This window comes from Rhinoderma darwinii, chromosome 13 (assembly GCF_050947455.1).
Source record: "Rhinoderma darwinii isolate aRhiDar2 chromosome 13, aRhiDar2.hap1, whole genome shotgun sequence".
Taxonomy (NCBI): Eukaryota; Metazoa; Chordata; class Amphibia; order Anura; family Rhinodermatidae; genus Rhinoderma; species Rhinoderma darwinii.
The window spans coordinates 2,645,952-2,669,171 of NC_134699.1; the positions used below are offsets into that span (position 1 = coordinate 2,645,952).

The 23,220-nt window shown below is 44.3% G+C and overlaps 2 protein-coding genes across 4 annotated transcripts in view; one reads left to right on the forward strand and one right to left on the reverse strand.

Annotated features, from left to right (window-relative positions):
- Positions 1-22,508, reverse strand: part of ATP9A (ATPase phospholipid transporting 9A (putative)) — a 75,920-nt gene extending 53,412 nt beyond the window's left edge. Inside the window, exons 1-5 of the mRNA XM_075845412.1 lie at positions 22,300-22,508; positions 9,377-9,521; positions 5,079-5,192; positions 3,156-3,264; positions 2,429-2,487 (exon numbers count right to left, since the gene is read on the reverse strand). Coding sequence (XP_075701527.1) covers positions 2,429-2,487; positions 3,156-3,264; positions 5,079-5,192; positions 9,377-9,521; positions 22,300-22,508 — 636 coding nt within the window. The remainder of the gene's footprint in view (positions 1-2,428; positions 2,488-3,155; positions 3,265-5,078; positions 5,193-9,376; positions 9,522-22,299) is intronic.
- The window catches only part of TSHZ2 (teashirt zinc finger homeobox 2), an 863,437-nt gene that overhangs the window by 116,544 nt on the left and 723,673 nt on the right, over positions 1-23,220 (forward strand). For all 3 annotated transcript variants that reach the window (XR_012851541.1, XR_012851543.1, XR_012851542.1), the window contains exon 4: positions 6,838-7,003. The gene's annotated coding sequence lies outside the window, so the exon portion shown is untranslated. The remainder of the gene's footprint in view (positions 1-6,837; positions 7,004-23,220) is intronic.

Consider the following 23,220-nt stretch of genomic DNA (forward strand, 5'->3'; position numbering starts at 1 on the left):
ACGTTGTATAATCTTTAACTCTGATCCGTTTTTATATTAAAATAACTGATCGACAGATCCGTTAAATATTTGAAATGAAAAAATTTTTTTTAAAACACTGACCATTATAGCGCCCCCTTCTCTTCAATAAAAAAAAGTCATGAGCCGTCCATCCACGGAGTCTGTCATTTTGTTAATCTGTTGACAATCAACTTTTTGTGCAGCAGCAGCCACAGCCCCCCGGACGCTGATCAGAGGGGTGGACTGTTCTCCACCAGAAATCTGCCATTTAAGAAGGGCCCACAAGTTCTCAATAGGGTTTAGGTCGGGTGAGAAAGGGGCCCAGTCATTATTCTTTCATCTTTAATGTCTGTACTGGCCCCCATGCAGTGGAGAACTTTGATGCAAGCGATGGACCATTGTCCTGCATAAAAATCTTGGTTTTCTTGAGATGCAGACTTTTTCCTGGACCGCTGCTTGATGTGAAAGGGTCTTCTAAAATCTGGCAGTAGATTTGGGTGTTGATTGTTAGTCCATCTTCAACACGAAAATGACCAACTAGCTAATATTTAATAGCAGCAGCCCATAGCAGTACCTACCTCTACCGTGCTGGCGTCTGAGTCGAAGTGGAGATCTGTGCCCGTTACTGATCCAGCCATGGGCCCATCCATCTGGTCCGTCAGGAGTCACTCATCTCATCAGTCCATTAAACCTTTGAAAAATGTGTCAGATGTTTCCTGGCCCAGTCTTGACGTTTCAACTTCTGTGTCTTGGTCAGCGGTGGTCGGGTTTCAGGCTTCCTTACCTTGGCCGTGTCTCTGATCACTGATCACCTTGGAATATGACAGCACTGGAGGGCGATGGGTTCCTAGTTGCTTCACGTTTGATTCTTCTCAAATATTTGTCAGTTCATTTGCGGGTTTTTTGTTCTCCACAACTTTCTTGCGACCCTGTTGACCGTTTGCTACAAAACGTTTGATGGTTCTGTGATCACGCACCAATATCTTAGCAATTTCAAGAGTGCTGCATCCCTCTGAAAGACTTGGAACAATTTTAGACTTTTCAGAGTCTGTTAAATTTCCCTTTTGGCCCAGCTTGGAGTTGGAAAATATGCATAAAAATGATATGGTCAAAATACTAACTTGCCTAATAATTGTGCACACAGTGTATATATAGTATCAATGTATATATTAGGGATGCACGATGCATCAAAACTTCGATACTGTTTGGATGCCGTACACCCTCAAACTGTTCGCTACCGTTATTTCATGTATTTCGATACTAAGCTGTGCGGATGCCCAGCTAAGTATAGTAACACATGAATGTAGTTAGAGCGGGGCTGCGGCTGTGTGATACAACCATTGCCCCGCTCCTGAGTCCTGACAAGTGTGCGCGCGGTCAGCATGATGTGATGCGAGCAGCACTGCACTAATGAGCGGCAACACTGAAGACAGAGAACATGGCGGGCGCACTGCAAAACACCCCCATGTTCTGTCCTCAGTGCCTGAGCCGCCGCTCATTAATGCAGCACCGGCTGGATGACCTCATGCTGACCACGAGCGCACACTTGTTGTCAGGAGTGGGGAAATGGCTGTATTACACAGCCGCAGCCCCGCTCTAACTGTGGAGATCAGAGAAATCTCTCATCTCCGCCACTATTCCCCTAAATGCTGCTATCAAAGCTGACCGCAGTGTTCAAGGGGATAATGAGAAGGAGGGATGCCCTTTGGATCGCGTCACGGGGAATCCCTGTGACTCGATCGAGGGACATACCATATATGGGCAGACAGCCCAGGGTCCATGGAAGGACCCCAGAGCTGTCTGACCATATTTCCTGTTCTTAGGGCATACTTCATAAAGTAATGTTAAATTTAAAAAAAATATTTTTTTTTTTACAATAAACATTAAAATAAGTCTCGATACATAAGATACACATATTCGGTATCGTCGCGACCAAAATAACAAGTTTATAGCGTCATTCATATTTACTCTGTTATAAAATAAAAACTGCTTTCTTTCACGTCATTAATGTGAGGCACGAGGTGTGATGGATGAATTTTGAACCTCCATGTGCCTCACATTAATAGTAATTAACCCCATCATGTACCTCACACATTAACCCAATGTTGTCCATTATGACTGAGGTACATGATGGGGTTAATTACTATTAATGTGAGGCATGTGGAGATTCAAAATTCATCGCACCTCGCGCCTCACATCAGAAAATGGAAGAACTGTTTTTTTAAATTATTATTGTTGTTGGCACAGTATTGTTCTGGTATAGAGTATCACAATACTTCACAAAGTATCGGTATCGAAGTCCAAAATCTGGTATTCTGACAACCCTAGTATATATAGTATTAGGCAGCACAGAATCAATGTGTATGGGTGTGTGTGTGTGTATATATATATATATTCAATGTTACAGACAATGACCATCAAAACCGACCTTCTCTACGATAACGAGATCTCCAACTTGTATGCTCGAGCTGCGGACTTTCACGGTGCCTGTGATAAAGAACATAAGACACTTGACACTTTGCAGTATAAAACTGTATCCATATTTATAATCAATCATTAAATCAGACCCATGTGTTATAGGAAAGTCCTTCACATCATAGACAAATATCAGTAAAGTTAATGGCTCGACTGTAAAGACAATCCTTATCAACTATTGTTATGTTTATGGGACTAAAAAAATTGGTTCCAACCAACGGAAATAAGTTATGGGTGCAACAAGTTCTCCAGGGTGTAGCGGCTCTATTCTCTCTGCTTGACATAGGAAGATCCCCATCAGCCCTCCCTTCCCATTATAACTTTCATACACCTAATAGGTCATAACTAGGAAGACGGTGAACAGATTCACCTTGTAAATAGGACAGCAACATATATAAGAACAATGCACTACATGTGTGTGTATAGGAGATATATATATACACACACACACACACTTCTCTGAACAGGAATAGGATTTATAAATAATCTAGTCATATACCGTATCCGGGGGCTGCTCACATACAGTGCAGATGTTCAGTTTTGCACTAGGTGACTATGTCAGTTCCACCTGTCAGCTCTGTTGCAGCGCTCCGGTTGTGATTTTGTAATTCAGCAGTATCCACTGACACAGCGGAGCCCCCTATTCTTACTCCAACAATGCGGAGACCCTGAAATCTGACCTCTGGTTGTGAGCTTGCTGTAGATCTGGGAGTTCACTTCTTTATCCCGCATTAAACATCGAATCTCCTCCACAGCCTCACGAATGATGGTGACAGCCAGGACGAATCCCTGAAGAGGGGAGAAACGGTCATTTTATTTACAGCTCATTATTCTTATGAGCGTCTCTGCTTTCTGGCGCATTGATGGGGGTCCCAGTCTGGGGGCTCCCATCTATAACCTCCATTTGTCCTAATGGTGCATATGGACAGGGCTGTTTTTTTCTTAACAACCCCTTTAAGAATTTTTTATTGATGGATGCAATGTTATACTATTAGGTCGTTCAGACTCCCTGAAACGTCAATAGACAATGCAGCTGAGCTGGAGCCACTGACCAGAGCTGTGCGATATAGATCAAAGCTGAAAAGTATCCAACACTCAACAGAATAAATGTCAGATCAGCTTCACCCAGGGATTTATACATCGCCTACTGTATTGTACCACAAATATTAAAGGCATTAGATGTGCACCCTATTTATTTATCATCTTGCTCCCATTTTTGCATGTTCGCAGAAGGTTTTCAGGCTGGGGAAATGACTTAATTTGTTGCAAGCATCCAGGACAGTTGTAAAGAGCGTGCAACTTATACTCCAAAAAACTAACCAGGGAGCATGGAAAGGCACAGAGGCAGCTTTACACTTATTTACACACTCATCATGTGGCAGATATGTATACTCTGTTTATTCCATTCTGATAGGTCTGCGTGCAGAAAATATTTACACCCGTCCTAAGTATACAGAAAAAAATAATAGGAAAAACTAACTGAACACACACATATATTGTATTATAGAAGTTCAGCTATCCTGTTAGGAAGGGGGGGGGGGGGGGGTTCTGTCCACAAGCTTACTGATTGTCTCTAATAATAACCAGCAGAATAGTGAGTACAGCTCTGGAGTATAATACAGCATGTAACTCAGGATCAGTACAGGATAAGTAATGTATGTACACAGTGACTCCACCAGCAGAATTGTGAGTGCAGCTCTGGGGTATAATACAGGATATAACTCAGGATCACTACAGGATAAGTAATGTAATGTATGTACACAGTGACTCCACCAGCAGGATAGTGAGTGCGGCTCTGGAGTATAATACAGGATGTAACTCAGGATCAGTACAGGATAAGTAATGTATGTACACACTGACTCCACCAGCAGAATAGGGAGTGCAGCTCTGGAGTATAATACAGGATATAACTCAAGATCAGTATAGGATAAGTAATGTAATGTATGTACACAGTGACTCCACCAGCAGAATAGTGAGTGCAGCTCTGGAGTATAATACAGGATGTAACTCAGGATCAGTACAGGATAAGTAATGTCATGTATGTACACAGTGACTCCACCTGCAGAATAGTGAGTGCAGCTCCGGAGTATAATACAGGATATAACTCAGGATCAGTATAGGATAAGTAATGTAATGTATGTACACAGTGACTCCACCAGCAGAATAGTGAGTGCAGCTCTGGAGTATAATACAGGATATAACTCAGGATCAGTACAGGATAAGTAATGTAATTTATGTACACAGTGACTCCACCAGCAGAATAGTGAGTGCAGCTCTGGAGTATAATACAGGCTAAGTAATGTAATGTATGTACACAGTGACTCCACCAGCAGAATAGTGAGTGCAGCTCTGGAGTATAATACAGGGTGTAACTCAGGATCAGTACAGGATAAGTAATGTAATGTATGTACACAGTGACTCCACCAGCAGAATAGTGAGTGCAGCTCTGGAGTACAATACAAGATAACACTCAGGATCGGGACAACATATGAAAAGAAAGAGTAACTTTACTTTATATGTACATTATATCTGAACATAAACTGTAAAATTGTGTTCAGAGGTGAATTAACTGTTTAATATAAAATGTAAAATTATTTACATACCAGAGGAACCCAGAACGTGTACAGGGGCCCCAGTCGCATCTCAGGCACAAATTGTGAACAGGCCAATAGCAAGAAATACAAGTTGAAGAAGTATTTGAACTGGTTAAAAAGGATCTAAAACAAAGAGAAACATAGAAGGGTCATGTAAACGTAATTGTGCCAAGAGTGCTATAACGTCCTGCTGGTTTCTATAAGAAATTATTTTTTTCAATTTAAATTAAAAGTTAAACTTCAGGCAAAACTTGGTGTAAAACCGTCCCTTGTGCTGGTCTACAATGGTGACAATGATTATTAATCCCATATGACCAATAACAGAAATCTGTGTCGCAATAATCAATGCACCCGTTGTACAACAAAGATTGGATCCAACCAATTCCCCCGACATCATATATATTACACGCACACATATTTTATTTTTTTGTGGTGTATTGCGATTGTGAGTTGGTTTTCATCTGTATAATAAACCAACCGTACACTAAAATAACAAAAAACACAAAAGATCATTTAACATTTTGAAAAATAAAATATTCTTACGACAATACCCAGATAGATATAGGAGCTGTAGGCCATGCCGGCCATGGACATGAAATACTGGGCCGCCCAAAATTACAATTCCGCCTGCTTTTTTCCTGATGGTCGGACATTTAGTGGTCGAATTTTCACTCAACCGATTAATTGCCGAAAATCTGCCAATAATGATCTGCCACATTGGATTTTTGGCCGCTAGTTTGACACATTCTGAAGTTTAAGCTGCTCACAGCACATCTCAACCTGACGGGTTCCTATATAAGGGTTTTAGCCTCGCCTCTGACGATCGTTGTGGGTGGTCATCTAGGGCTATGGGTGCTCAGCTAGGGCTATGGGTGCTCAGCTAGGGCTATGGGTGCTCAGCTAGGGCTATGGGTGCTCAGCTAGGGCTATGGGTGCTCAGCTAGGGCTATGGGTGCTCAGCTAGGGCTATGGGTGCTCAGCTAGGGCTATGGGTTCTCATCTAGGGCTATGGGTGGTCATCTAGGGCTATGAATGATCATCTAGGGCTATGCATGGTCATATGGGGGCATGGTCGGTCATATGGGGGCTTGGTCGGTCATATGGGGGCTTGGTCGGTCATATGGGGGCTTGGTCGGTCATATGGGGGCTTGGTCGGTCATATGGGGGCTTGGTCGGTCATATGGGGGCTTGGTCGGTCATATGGGGGCTTGGTCGGTCATATGGGGGCTTGGTCGGTCATATGGGGGCTTGGTCGGTCATATGGGGGCTTGGTCGGTCATATGGGGGCTTGGTCGGTCATATGGGGGCTTGGTCGGTCATATGGGGGCTTGGTCGGTCATATGGGGGCTTGGTCGGTCATATGGGGGCTTGGTCGGTCATATGGGGGCATGGTCGGTCATATGGGGGCATGGTCGGTCATATGGGGGCATGGTCGGTCATATGGGGGCATGGTCGGTCATATGGGGGTATGTCGGTCATATGGGGGTATGGTCAGTTGTCTGCTCTATCTCCTGTCTGTGTCCAGCATTATAAATGGTCTTTTCTTAAACACTTAAACAACTGGACGTATAACAGTAACAAAAAAATTGAATTGTACCAACAGCTGTCACCATCCCCCCTGCCCCCCGGCAAGGTGTTAATTAAGGCCAATCTTCCCCAGGAGACGGCTCAGCTTCTTGCCATGATTGGGTTAACAGCAGGACGTTATTTACATGAAGCAAACTCCAATATGTTTTTCTTTAAAATAAAGTGTCTGATGTATCTACAGACAAAGCAGCACAAGAAGGTGTCAGGACTCATCCAGCTACTCGTAGACCTACAGCTCAGAAGATAATCGCCACTACTACAGCCACAGATGGGCCCTCCACCCCCGAGGTCATTATATCACACCAGAGCCTGCTGGGAGGTCAGAGTTCAGCTATGAAACGCAGAAGGTCTGTGGTTATTGTCAAACATTTAACTTGTCACTATGTTGTTCCTGTTAAAAAAGAAAATCCTCTAAATAGAAGTTCTGTGTCCTCCTCTTATAAACTCTATACAGCGGTTTCTTTGGAAAGTAGAATTACAACCATCATGTCATCCACTGAACTTACAACTCTGCTCTAGTTATACATTGATATATCCCCCTCTCCTGTATTGCTGCATTTATGCCATTCAGGAATCTAAGAAAGCTGGGTAACAACCATTGTGGGAGCTGTAACAATAGCTATATTGGTGGTCATCCAACTTTCCCAGAATCAGATCTAATGAAGAAATTGTTAAATATAATTTTGATAACACAAAAGACATATGTAGTGGTGAAGGGTCCTTCTATAAGGTACCCTGACCAAAATGGGTGCATGTGCACAGCCAGCATTGAAAGAACCTAAGTTCACATCCAACTTGTGTATATTCTAGTGATCTTCAGTTACAGCATGTATTATACCACCAGCAGAATAGTGAGTGCAGTTCTGGAGCATAATACAGGATATAACTCAGGATCAGTACAGGATAAGTAATGTATGTACACAGTGACTCCACCAGCAGAATAGTGAGTGCAGCTCTGGAGTATAATACAGGATGTAACTCAGGATCAGTACAGGATAAGTAATGTAATGTATGTACACAGTGACTCCACCAGCAGAATAGTGAGTGTAGCTCTGGAGTATAATACAGGATGTAACTCAGGATCAGTACAGGATAAGTAATGTAATGTATGTACACAGTGACTCCACCAGCACAATAGTGAGTGCAGCTCTGGAGTATAATACAGGATATAACTCCGGATCAGTACATTATAAGTAATGTAATGTATGCACACAGTGACTCCACTAGCAGAATAGTGAGCACAGCTCTGGAGTATAATGCAGGATGTAACTCCGGATTAGTACAGGATAAGTAATGTAATGTATGTACACAGTGACTCCACCAGCAGAATAGTGAGTGCAGCTCTGGAGTATAATACAGGATGTAACTCAGGATCAGTACAGGATAAGTAATGTAATGTATGTACACAGTGACTCCACCAGCAGAATAGTGAGTGCAGCTCTGGAGTATAATACAGGATGTAACTCAGGATAAGTAATGTAATGTATGTACACAGTGACTCCACCAGCAGAATAGTGAGTACAGCTCTGGAGTATAATACAGGATATAACTCAGGATCAGTACAGGATAAGTAATGTATGTACACAGTGACTCCACCAGCAGAATAGTGAGTGCAGCTCTGGAGCATAATACAGGATGTAACTCAGGATTAGTACAGGATAAGTAATGTAATGCATGTACACAGTGACTGCACCAGCAGAATAGTGAGTGCAGCTCTGGAGTATAATACAGGATGTAACTCAGGATCAGTACAGGATAAGTAATGTATGTACACAGTGACTCCACCAGCAGAATAGTGAGTGCAGCTCTGGAGTATAATACAGGATATAACTCAGGATCAGTACAGGATAAGTAATGTAATGTATGTACACAGTGACTCCACCAGCAGAATAGTGAGTGCAGCTCTGGAGTATAATACATGATGTAACTCAGGATCAGTACAGGATAAGTAATGTATGTACACAGTGACTCCACCAGCAGAATAGTGAGTGCAGCTCTGGAGTATAATACAGGATGTAACTCAGGTTCAGTACAGGATAAGTAATGTAATGTATGTACACAGTGACTCCACCAGCAGAATAGTGAGTGCAGCTTTGGAGTATAATACAGGATGTAACTCAGGATCAGTACAGGATAAGTAATGTAATGTATGTACACAGTGACTCCACCAGCAGAATAGTGAGTGCAGCTCTGGAGTATAATACATGATGTAACTCAGGATCAGTACAGGATAAGTAATGTATGTACACAGTGACTCTTGTTTAGATTATTTCTATATGTTAACTGTACGTCAGAGGTGGATGTATACCTTATAAAGTTTATATCACTCCAACAATCCCAGCTGTATTGAAAGAGGTTGATTGCCTGCTCGCTGGACCTTTAAGGCCTTATACACACTGCTGTATTACTGATCTGTGTGCATGGACATTGAGGGTATATTCAGATGCCTAAGTCAAATTGCAGCTAATCACCCGCGATTTCGTAGTAATTATGATAATGAACCGCTATTTGACCGCACAGTCTGAATATACCGTGAGTCATATGTGTTGACTGACTCATTTATTGCGCGCTCTGTGTGGTTTCAGGCCTGAAGGCTGCAGGAACCCTCATTACTAAAGATAATTGTATGAATGTGAACACAAAGCCCCTTGTTGCAGTAACGGCTCCAGCCCGGCTTCTAGCGCACTGTAACTAACATAAAAGCTTCGGAGAGTCCTTACCCCTGGGAGAAATGTGAAGAAGTTGTATTTCTGATTGTTGATGACGTTTCGTGGATATCTCTGCTCTCTTTTTTCGGGGTGTCCAAGCCAGACAGTTCGAGGCTTCAGGTCCCGGCGGCCACAACACCCCAAACAATCGCAGCACCTTAAAAAATAAGAGCACAAAAAGCAATACTTAATAGTGTAATGATATGATGGATGGTGAGATGCAGCCTGCAGCGGATGTTCAGAGATAAAGTCCTAGGCCAATTACAGATAATATGCAATTAGAGGACATTTAGCGCTTATTACAGTGTTTATACAATATGAGGCTCTTTTTTATCCTAATTTGATGGTTATGGTTCTTTTTCTGCAGTTTTACACTCTACAGCGATAGGTCACATGCTTTGCTTCATTGTAGCCACAGTGGCAATTTTCTGCAGCGGCCGATTCAGCAATTTTTTGCAACTTTTTTCATAATATCTGAAAATCGCTTTGTGTAAAGGAAACCAAAAAGTTCAATCGGCCGGACTACGATCGTCCCTGCCCCACAGATATTCTGATGCCCTAACAATGATGACCACAGATGTAATGATAAATAGTGCTCACAAGCATTTACAGTGAAATTGTAGTGTTTTTCACTTATCCGGCATCTGATAATCCAGAAAGTCTGATAATCCGGCATTTTTTTCAAGCAATATAATGTTCAATTTCACAAGACCAGAAATGACCAATGAGGAAATTCATCTGGTTCCAAAACAAAGTGACAGCAGCAGATTTTGTGGTTTCTTCATTTTGGCCTCTTTACTCTTCCTGAATATTCCCAACCAGTTTGAGAATTAAGACCATTTGATAATCCAGAATAATTGATAATCTGGCACCTATCATGTGGCATGGATCAGGGGGTGGAGACAGACAACACAGGGCCCCTGTGCAGAACAGCGTATGGGCCCCCATCTTTTCAAGTGCTGTTGAGCGACACGGGCAAAAACGCCACAAAATACACTTTCTCTGCCTCCGATTGATGTCAATGGGAGGTCAGAGCCGTAAACGTCCAAAGATAGGGCATGTAGCTTCTTTTTCCCGCTAGCGTTTTTTACCGCTCGCGGGGAAAAAACGCCTCCGCCTCCCATTGAAATCAATGGGAGGCATTTTCGGACGTTTTTTGACTAGGTTTCCGCGTCAAAAAAACGTGTAAAAAAAAACAAAAACTGTGTGAACAGGGCCTTATTGTGAGCCATAGATTGAAGTAATTCGAGTCGCACAATCCTTGCAATGTAATGGACATTATACAGTCTATTATAATGCTTTTAAAGACGCAGTGGCCCCCTTGCCTGCTGAGCCCCTGAGCAGCTGCACATATGGCCTGCCCGCCCCTGCCACGGCTGCTGGATTATATTCTTGGCATGTACGATAGACTAGCACAGAGTAATGCGCACATAGATAATCACTATGGTTGGAATATTTTAACAACTCGATAATCAGAACTTTTCACTTTGACAATGTAAAGAACGCTTCAGATTTATTCGCAGCGCTGGCAGCAGAATGGGGCAGCCGGGTGCAGCGCGGTGCCTGTCAGACAGAATCCCGGCATGTTTACTCAGTGAGCTGGCAGTCACAGCCCAGGACAACAGGAACAACTCGTCATTCAACAGCTGCACTCAAGTCACTGCACCTGCAGCGGATACGAGGAAAGTTTCTTCCAGGATCCGCTGAAGATGTAAAGTTTTCTAAACATTTAAAGAGCATTTGCCCCAAAATATCAAACAATTCTAATGGAGGATGACGACTACTAACAGGTTACCATGTTACATAAATTACACTGGTATCTTCTCATGTGGCAGAAGGACCTTTGGGCCCCCACAGGAACCAGTGCCTGGGTGCAACTGCTACCTCAGCACCCCCTACAACTACCTAAAGGTTGGCACCCAGCTTCCTTAGACTCCTAAATGGAAAATCTGTTGACATAATAAAATATATCCCTGTTTTTGTAGTGTTGCATAAGTGCGCATAGCAAAGCAGCGTGCATGGACCTGTAGATAATCTATATGTTCCTGTACAGCGCCGTACCATATTCTTCCCCTATTTATATAGCGCCTATACCGACTTCTGTAAGCTATACCTCCATAATATGGCGTCCGATGGAAGACACGACCACATTTTTTGTCTCACAGATTCCATATGAATCAGTGTAAAAAAATAAATAAATCTGTGTTTCAGGAGTCTGGGAAACATTGAAAACAACCCCTGCAGGAGCTGCAATGGCAGCCACATTGGTCGTCACCAAGATCGCTCATAAACAGGTAGAGCAAAAACATTAATAGAGGGGGGGTATCTAAGCTTTTCTCTGCTGGTATCTGCTTCCTTATATCTATACAGTTGTGTGACTGCAGCCTATATGTGCCGGTCGGGTTGCAGCGCTGGCAGCATTTTTTTCTTTCTTATTTTGGTAATTAGTCTTTACCCAGGGGACCTTGTGAGGTGGGCATTGCCTTGGCACCCTTTATATTGCAGTTCTTACAAAACACCAGTTTTACTGCAGGGAACCGCTATAAACCGGCCATTCTCGTCTAGCAGGTCAGTAAAAAACACAGAAGTTTCTTTACTCCGCGGCAGCAGAGTGGAGTCAGTGTGAAGAACGTTATTACGTGAGGCTCGTTTTCTGTGGGGTTTTTTTTTTAAGCATTTTTTGCAGTGCACTGCATAGTAGGGACCTAGCCGGAGACCCTGTTCACACAGAGTTTTTTGGTGCTGTGTTTGACACGGAAACCGTGCCAGAAAACGTCTGAAAACGCCTCCAATTGATTGTAATGGGGGCGGAGGAGTTTTTTTCTCACGAGCGGAAAAAGCAGTGTCATGCCCTTTCTGTCTCTGACCTCCCATTCACATCAATGGGAGGCAGATAAAGCGGTTTTCGCTGCCCAAAAAACGCTGCAAAAATAGGGCGGGCAGGTCAAAATCTGCCTCAAGAGTCCTGAAGGAATTTTGAGGCAGATTTTTCAGCCTGCAAAAAAAAACCTCTGTGTGAACAGGGTCTGAAAGCGAATGTCCACTCCTGAAGACCATTTTGTTATACTTTTTGTTTTTTTAAACCTAAAGAAGGTCCAAATTTCAGTGCTTTTCTGATACAGAGCACTAAATCCGCTGCATAGACAGAGTGGTGCATCTCCTTCAAGGCTCTATAGTCGGTGATGACAAAGGGGAGCCACCACCAAGGTCAATGGTGATCACATTATCACAGAAGGCTGTCAAGGCCGTGTGTTCGTGGATCCACTATATTGCACCAATGCAAGTTATGACATCATAGAGTAGATGAAGTCATAACGGGCAATATCAGTGTCATTGTTTCTAAAGGCCCCAAAATGGGTGGTGATGTTTCAGATGATGAGCTCACAAGTGGGGGCGTCGTGGACTGGAGGATCCCCTATAGGGCATCAGTGCATTTGATGATGTCACAGGGGTGATATCATAAAGGGTGACATTGCCTGTGATGTCACAGGTAGAGGCGTGACAAGCAGTAAAACCAGAATTGGTGCCGGCACGAAAATTAAGTGCAGGCACCCATAACTGCCGGACAGCCATGTCAGCTTCATCCAGGAGCAGGGGTGGCCTATGCCGGTGGCATGGTTCATCCCCTTTTAGGCTCTATAGTGGGTGAGGATGTCACCGCTGATACCTTCTGCAAGAAGGGGGCTTATCTGGAAACAACCATGGCTCGTGCCCTGTAGAGAACCAGTGCATGTGATGATGTCACCGACATTAACTGACATGTCACCTTTAAAGCCATAGAACAAGTGGTAATGTCGCAGGTAAAGATGTGGTGGGTAGTGATGTCACAGGGACTGCCAGAAACCATGTCTACCGCATCTGTGAGCTGGTGTGGCCCATACCAAAGACATAATGCTGCTTACCATTTAAAAGTCTTATCCAGTTTTATGCAGCTAAAATCCTCATATAATGAAAAATTCAGCAATTTTCTAATTTACTTTGTGTTTCAAGTCATCACGATTTTCAAGATGTCTTCTTGCGGTCAGTGAATGGAACCTTCATTGTTTATATCCAGTAGCTGGAATCCCATCCTTTTCTGACAGCTCTTACCTACATTGATACATTGTAACAAACCAAAGCAGCATAGCAAGCAGGACAACGTTTTCAGCCTCTGGATGTAAACAAGAATGTTTCCATTTAATGACAGTAAGCAGAGGTCTTTAAAGGGAAGTCACCAGAAATTTGCCTATCAAAGTAGCAGCTCAGTGATATCGTGTAGTCTCACCCGAATATAACGCGGTGTCCATTTTTTCAGTTGAGTAGCTCCGTTGCAGCGATAACTTTATTCATATGCAAATTAGCTTTTTGGAGCAACGATGACGTCACCGTTACTCCAAACCGCTCTACCTTCTATCCAAAATCCCTCTTTGGACAGGGCCAGGCAGTGTAGAAGCAGTGATCGCGCCTGGCCCCGTATTCTCCATCAGTGCGTCCGCGCCTCGGCTTCTGAATCGGCGCATGCACAGTACAGCCAATTAGGCCGGTGAAACTTCACTTCTGTACTTGCGAATGCATTGATTCAGAAGCCGAGGCGCGCTCATGGAGAATACGGGGCCAGGCGTGATCACGTCTTCTACACTGCCTGGCCCTGTCAATCAGAGAAGGATGAGAGGGAGGGAGGGAGGGAGGGAGGGACCGGGGATAGACGGTAGAGCGGTTTGGATCAACGGTGACTTCCTCGTTGCTCCAAAAAGCCCATTTGCATATGAAGAATAAAGTTAAAAACTGAAAAAGTGTTATATTCAGGTGAGACTACAACATATCACTGAGCTGCTGATTTGATAGGTAAATATCTGGTGACACTCCCTTTAAATGGTGGTGAATTGAAAGTATATTTGAAGAAACACAAAGTCTATTAGAAAGTTGCAGAACTTTTCATTATAGAACGATGAAGCTTTATTTAGAAAGGACTGGACGAGCGCTTTAAATGCCAGATTACAGGAATTGTCCTGCACTATACAGTCTGTGATCCAAGAATGATTGGTTTTTCAGCTCCTGCATTCACTGGTACATTTCTTTCCGGATATCAGCCCATCCTCACTGAGAGTCACCACAATAGTTCAGATGACATCACCGAGATTCTGTCAGGAAGGCAGCTGCATCATCAATGACATCACCAGTAGCTCAGAGACCAGAGAAAATGACGCAGTTCATAAGGACTAATAACAGTCTGGTCTTGCTGACTGTCCAAGCATCAGCAAAGCTCGGCCTGACAGCAGAGACCTCCCCCGACAAAGCGCCTAACACAAGAATTTACTAATTGTGCCATTTCCCCAGATGTTGCTTATAAGTTTGCTGCAAGGACATCTATGATGAGGGACATTGTTACTGCTCTAAAGTAGAAGGGTAATTAAAGGGTCCAGTATTTCGTGGATTTTATTTGCAATGGATGCCCTTACTAAAAACCTTATAAGCGTAGCCTGGGGTAGGGTCTCTGACGTCATCGCCGACATACTGACCTGTTTATAGCTTCACTCATACTACTCCTTCTCAATGAATTAGAAGATCATCAAAAAGTTAATTTCAGTAATTCAATTCAAAAAGTGTCTCATATATTCTATAGATTCATTACACACAGAGGGATCTATTTCCAGCAGTGTTTTCTTTCAATGTTGATGATTATGGGAACTGGTAATGAAAACCCAAAAAGGAGTCTCTCAGAAAATGAGAATATTGGGTAAAAGTTTGTCGCCTCCTGGTGTGACCCTCTAATCAGCGAATCAACACAATGCAAAGGTTCCCTAAGCCTTTAAATGGTCCCACAGTCGGGTTCAGGAGGCGACACAATCATGGGGAAGACGCGGACCTGACAGTTGTCCAGAAGAGTCAATGACACCTCCAAAAGGTGGAGAAGCCACAAGAGGACATTGCTAAAGAAGCTGTTCACAGAGCGCTGTATCCAAGCAGATTAATGGAAAGAGAGGAAGGAAAACGTGCGGTAGAAAAAAGTGCACAAGCAACAGGGATAACCGCAGCCTTGAGAGGATTGTCAGGAAAAGGCCATTCAAGAATCTGGAGGAAATTCACAAGGAGTGGACTGTGGCTGGAGTCAGTGCTTCAAGAGCCGCCACACACAGACGTATCCAGGACATGGAAGAAAACTGACGCATGACAATGTCTGAAGCGTCTTACCTGGGCTAAGGAGATAAATGACGTGCTGCTGCTCAGTGGCCACGGTCCTGTTTTCAGATGAAAGTCAATTTTGCATTTCATTTGGATTTCTCAGTCCCGGAGTCTGGAGGAAGAGTGGAGAGGCGTCAATCCAAGTGACTTGTGGTCCAGCGTGAAGTTTCCGCAGTCAGTGATGGTTTGAGGGCCGTGTCATCTGCTGGTGCTGGTCCACGGTGTTATATCAAGTCCAGAGTCAGCGCAGCGTCTACCAGGACATTCCCAGCACTTCATGCTTCCCTCTGCTGACACGCTGGAGACGCTGATTTCATTTTCCAGCAGGACTCGGCACCTGCCCACACTGCAAAAAGTGCCAATACCTGGTGTAATAACCTCAGGATCACTGCGCCTGATTGGCCAGCAAACTCGCCCGACCTAAACCCCATAGAGAATCTATAGGGTATTGTCAAGAGGAAGAGGAGACCCCAGACCTAACAATGTAGACGAGCTGAAGGCCGATATCAGAGCAACCTGGGCTTCCATAACACTTCAGCAGTGCCACAGGCTGATCGCCTCCATGCCATGCCGCATTGATAACCCCTCAGCAGTGCCACAGGCTGATCGCCTCCATGCCATGCCGCATTGATAACCCCTCAGCAGTGCCACAGGCCGATCACCTCCATGCCACGCCACATTGATAACACCTCAGCAGTGCCACAGGCTGATCGCCTCCATGCCACGCCGCATTGGTAACACCTCAGCAGTGCCACAGGCCGATCACCTCCATGCCACGCCACATTGATAACACCTCAGCAGTGCCACAGGCTGATCGCCTCCATGCCACGCCACATTGATAACACCTCAGCAGTGCCACAGGCCGATCACCTCCATGCCACGCCGCATTGATGCAGTAATTCATGCAGAGTCGGAGCCACGACCAAGTACTGAGGGCAGATACTGGACAGACTTCTCAGTAGGACGACATTTCAGTATTAAAAATCATTCTTGAAATTGGGCTTATATAATATTCCCATTTTCTGAGATACTACATTTTGGGTTTTCAGTAAGGCTGGGTTCACACGACCTATTTTCAGACGTAAACGAGGCGTTTTACGCCTCGAATTACGTCTGAAAACACAGCTCCAATACGTCAGCAAACATCTGCCCATTCATTTCAATGGGCTTTACGATGTACTGTGCCGACGACCTGTCATTTTACGCGTCGCTGTCAAAAGACGGCGCGTAAAATTACAGCCTCGTCAAAGAAGTTCAGGACACTTCTTTGGAGCAGTTTTTCATTGAATCCAATGAAGAACAGATCCAAATTACGACCGTCAATGACGCCCCGCAAAATGCGAGTACGAGCATTTACGTCTGAAAAGCAGGAGCTGTTTTCTCCTGAAAACAGCTCCGTAATTTCAGCCGTAAATGTCGTTATCGTGTGCACATACCCTAACTGTTCCCATAATCATCAACATTAGCAGAAAACAATGCTGGAAATAGATCCCTCTGTGTGTAATGAATCTATAGAATATATGAGACACTTTTTTAATTGAATTACTGAAATAAATTAACTTTTTGATGATCTTCTAATTCACTGTGCAGGAGTAGTTCATACAATTATACTCGAAGTTCTGACCAAGCGTCTCTAATGCCACTAATTGGGACCGAATGTTAAGGATGACCCCGCATGGACAGTTCTTTACAGCAACACCTGTCTGAACTCTCTAAGGCCTCACGGACGCAGCCGTTTTCGGGATCCAGGTGATAAGGATCCTGAATCTGGTGTGAACGCCTTATTGACCGCCAATACACATTTTTACAGCAGTCATTGAGGGGCCTTATTCTTCAGTGCGGTCTTTTTATGGCGCTGTACAAAAAGTTCTACACGAGTGACCTGTGCCCCACTGGGGTGGGTGCGCGGCTGTCTAATGAAACTCCAATCCCTTAACCCTTAAAAAATAAAAAAGGTCATCAAAATAAATTTCAATGAACACAATTAAATTAGCATAAAAAGTTTGTAAAGGGAGACACCACAACCATAATAACCCGAAAAATTCATCTAACAGGTTATTTAGTGTGAACCATAATGATGTAGAAGCACCCCAATGAAAAAAATAAAACAATTATGGCTGCTGAAATACGGAGAGACAAACACAAAAAAATCCAACTCAGCGCAGAAATAACGTCCGCCCCATAGTTTCAAAACAAACTTGAGAGGCTTTATTTTAGTTTTCCCGTCGCTCTCCGACTTCTGACTCCTAATGATCAATTACTGTAAATCAACAATCAAAAATGTACAACTGCAGGCAGGAAAACAATGTCACGTACCTGGAGGGAAAGCAAATATGTGCTCTATATATCTACCCCAACACCCTGGAAACTAAACATGTCAGCAAACAGAGAAGGGTGGGGTGCAGAGCGTGACCTGCGCGGTTATACTGGGTGCAGGCCCTGCTCAAAGGGGGCGCATCAGATAGCCTGGCACTCAATGCCACCACAGATCTTAAAAGGGATTGTACAGGATTAGAAAAACATGGCTGCTATCTTTCAAAAACAGCGCCACACCTGTCCAAAGGTTGTGTGTGGTATTGCTGCTCAGCCCCATCTACTTCAATGGAGCCGAGCTGCAATACCAGATACAACCCATGGACAGGAGGGGCGCAGTCTCTAATCCTGTACGACCCCTTTAATAATAATTATATAACAGTATTAATTCCACATTGTATAGTCCTGTTAATAGCTTACTAGGTATCTGTGGGGATGTTTTATATGCATCTGAGCGCCGTGCGCCGCGGCGGCATCTGAGCGCCGTGCGCCAGCGGCTGCATCTGTGCGCCGTGCGCCAGCACCTGAGCACCGTGCGCCAGCGGCGGCACCTGAGCACTGCGCCGTGGCATTAGGCGTTGTGTGGCACTGTACAGTATATTGTTTTTGTGGTGGCAGGACCGTATGGTATCGATATTTAGGCATCTGTATTGATGTGTTATTTTGTTCACATATAGGGGGTTTGCCAACTGCAGGTATCGCACAGGGCCCCATCCAACGTGAGGTCGGCCCTGGTGGTGTGGATGTAGGGGGGTGCAGAGGTGGGAATTGTAACCCCCTGCTCTTGAGGGGCCCATAGTCTACATAAGAGAACAGCAGTGCTATATGTGGAGGCACCATGACTTCTTACACTCATTGCATTGTGATATGAGCAGGTGTATAAACTAATACTGGATCTGTATCTTGCGTATAGGCCCTACAAAGCGCAAATATGGTGAAATGCATAAGATAACACATCTGCACCGATGCCCAGGAGCTTGTGCACCACTAATGAGACATCACTATGGCTGCGTTCACACGGCATATATGCAGGATTGGCTATAGACACACCTTTGTTATTAAAGCGGTCAGGTGCACGCCTTACACAAACACACAACAGCTGACGTCACCATAGTCAAATCCCACAAAGCTGGTCATAGCACAAAATAAGCAACGTACACTAGAGATTATCTGTGTGGCCTGAGAGTCTATATAAAACCTGTACACTCAGCCAAGCATGCGTGTATATTCAATAGGGAGGAGGGAGACAAGCAGCTGCCAGACACCTGCTGATCACCTGGAAGAACAAAGGGTCGAACATCTTGGAGTGCACCATGCCCGATTCTCAAGCCTTCAGTCATCCGCTGTCATGGAGCAGTCGGGAGGCCCCCACACACACACACACACACACACACACACACACACACACACACACACACACACACACAAAGTGTAGATTAACAAATGTAAACACAGTTTCCAGCTCTGTGCTTCAGAATGGACAATAAAAGCTCCCCATTTGTTTGCTACGAACCCCATGCCTTTCTTCTCCTGCACTTATGTCCCAGGCTGCAGCTATAGTTATTTATATTGTATAGGAGGAGAAGCTAGCTACTTCCTGCCATTACTGACCTCATTATTAAACCACAGCTGATCGCAGGAGGACCCTCTGATCTACTTATTGTAGAGCGACCGTTCTAGCAAGTAGTAATTGTCCATAGTAGAGAACCTGTTTGTATGTCGCCTGTAAGGTTCGGCCTAAGGCTGGGTTCACATGACCATGTTACGTCCGTAATGTACGGAACGTATTTCGGCCGGAAGACCCGGACCGAACACACTGCAGGGGGCCGGGCTCCTAGCATCATAGTGATGTACGACGCTAGGAGTCCCTGCCTCGCTGCAGGACAACTGTCCCTTACTGTAATCATGATTACAGTACGGGACAGTAGTTCCACGCAGAGGCAGGGACTCCTAGCGTCGTACATAACTATGATGCTAGGAGCCCGGCCCCCTGCAGTGTGTTCGGTCCGGGTCTTCCGGCCGAAATACGTTCCCTACATTACGGACGTAACATGGTCGTGTGAACCCAGCCTAACAATGTCTCATCTGCTTCCATTATATGGCTGGGTGTCTGTAAAGGCCACCGCCCGCGTTCATGCGTAGAGACTGCCGTTTACCCGCAAAACCCCTCGGCCAATATCCGTCTGAAACTGCGCAAATTTTCTGTAAAACCGCATGTCGGAGCAGTATTTGTCTATGCGGTGCATCGCAGTACTCAGCCTAAAGGGGGCCATATACGTTTGGTTTATGTCGGTTGAACCGGACGATTTTGGTAGGATTGACCGACCGTCTATCGTGTATGGGGGCCTCCTGACTACCCCAATGGCAGATACGGGGGAGATAAGGATCAGGCGGTTGGATTTCTACATGCATGATCACTTTGTTCTCAGGGGAGATGAACCTCCAGGTTAGCTGGAGCAGCTTACCCCCTCTCCCCAATCAGAATACTTGCAGGTTTGGCGGACAGGTGTATGGCTGGGGGGGTTGGGGGACAGTTCTTTACAGTTGGCTGCTTTTGGCTGCTTTTTTCCGCTGTGCGGGGACGAGATTTGGTGAAATCTCACCCACGCTGCCGCTACTGAAATACGCTGCGGATTTACCGCAATGAATCCGTTGTGTTTACGCCGTGTGTGTTCCTACCCACAAACTGGTGTTTACCTTCATAATTGTGCGGCCAATTAACAATCTATATGAAAAATAACCCGCCCACCGCATGACACTATATTTTGTGGAGGCCGCAATGTGGGACCGCAGCAGAAGTTGTAGCTTACTAATAGACCAAGCCCGGTCAGCGCAACATCGCCGCGCCAGACGCCGTTTATTAATAGCAAATATGAAAATAGTCACATTTTATTACCACACAATATTATCTTCAGGTTAATAACGGACTAGATAACCTGTAATTATAACATACACACGTAATACTTATTCCCAATACACACACTCACTACTATTACACACACACACACACACACACTACTATTACACACACAATACTATACACACATGTAATACTTATTCACAATACACACACTACTATTACACACACACACTACTATTACACACGTAATACTTATTCACAATAAACACTACTATTACACACACACATAATACTATACACACATGTAATACTTATTCACAATACTCACACGCACTACTATTACACACACACACACTACTATTACACACACACACACACACTACTATTACAGACACACTACTATTGCACACACACACCTATTACACATACACTCAAAATACTATCACACAAACTCACAATACTATTACACACACTACTATTACACACACACTACTATTGCACACACACACTACTGTTACACACACTAAATACTATTACACACACACACTACTATTACACACACAATCACTCAAAATACTATTGCACACACACACTACTATTGCACACACACACACACACTGCTATTACATACACTCACTACTGTTACACTACTATTACACACACACACTACTATTACATACACACACCTATTACACACACACAATACCATTACATACACACACCTATTACACACACACACACACAATACCATTACATACACACACCTATTACACACACACACACACACACAATACCATTACATACACACACAATACCATTACATACACACACCTATTACACACACACACACACACACAATACCATTACATACCCACACCTATTACACACACACACACACAATACCATTACATACACACACCTATTACACACACACACAATACCATTACATACACACACACAATACCATTACATACACACACCTATTACACACACACACAATACCATTACATACACACACCTATTACACACACACACACAATACCATTACACACACACACACCTATTACACACAATACCATTACACACACACACCTATTACACACAATACCATTACACACACACACACACACTCCACTACTATTACACACACACTTTACTATTATTATACACACACTCATTACACACACAATACTAAAACGCACACACACACACACAGTATATAGTTTACATATACAAAACAGGCCAATTAGTTATGGGGCGGCGGTTAATACCCATATAGCCACCGGTATAATATAGTGTATGAACACCACCGACCCAATTCACAAGGTGTTTCCTCCGACATAATAACAGGGAAAACACAATAACAAAAGCCCCGACCGTCACTGCCGGCAAATAACTGAGCATAACACCAGAATACAATCTGTTTGCGTTCTCTGGGGCCCTGCGGTCAGTGTGTGGCCCTTCCCGGTGCCCGCAGACACCACACCTGAAGACGGTTCTGCTCTACAGCTGTATAGACTGGACTCCTGGACACAACCCTGTACAATGGAGGGGAGGACACTCGACTATTGGGGCGCACAGGCTTGCCGGGCCCGCTTACCCTCTCTTGTGTTTGCCGTCCATTCTCTTTTTCTGCCTGACAGGTTGCAGGGGAATATTATCCGTCATCTTGGCTGCTGTGAGGCTGTGGGTGTTGCTGGAGGAAGGTGGAGCGTTCATTCTCCTCTCCCTGTTTCCTGCTTTCTCCTTTCGTCTTCCAGTCTGACAAGTAACAAGGGGGCTGGTCTGCTGGGGGATTGTCCAGCTCATTCTGTCTCCTCCATTCGCAGACAATACAATGGCTGCACCTTCATTAACCCCCTTGTGACCGCCTAATGATCCTAATATCACAGTGATAGAGGCCGCCATAAACGTATAGACCCCTCCATCAGAATAGAGATTGTAAGAGGCGTCGGATAACGACATAAATGCAAAAATATTTATCTGCACACGGATGGTTTTCTATCATTGGGAGCATTCACACATGGGAAATTCATGGCCGTCGGTAGTTTGACGTTTAGCAAGAATGACTAATGAATAAGGTTCTTCTTACTACCCTAAACACAGCGCTGCGGGGGCCAAAAGCAAATCTGAAATCAGAAAATTGTGTTCACCTAATGTATGAAAAAATAACAATTACTTGTAAATTGGCAAAACACAAAATATTTTCTCATTTGTGCCGACTTGCTGCCTGCGATGGTCGGACGTCCGGTGATACAGACATAGGTTCAGTCAGTGGAAGCGCCATTTATGATATGTTCAGATGCTGCAGATTTGGTGTGGAGTACAATGCAAGTGAATGAGGTCTTACAAAACCCCACGGGCATACAGCGGGAAAAATCTGCATGGATTCGAAGGCATGCTGCAGATTTCACAAATCTGCATATTTTCCTATATACATTGCAAAGGATGAAAGTGCAGCAAAAAAATCCGTTCACATCTGCATTGGACGCTCCGTTATGGGTTCCGTCACAGATCTGTC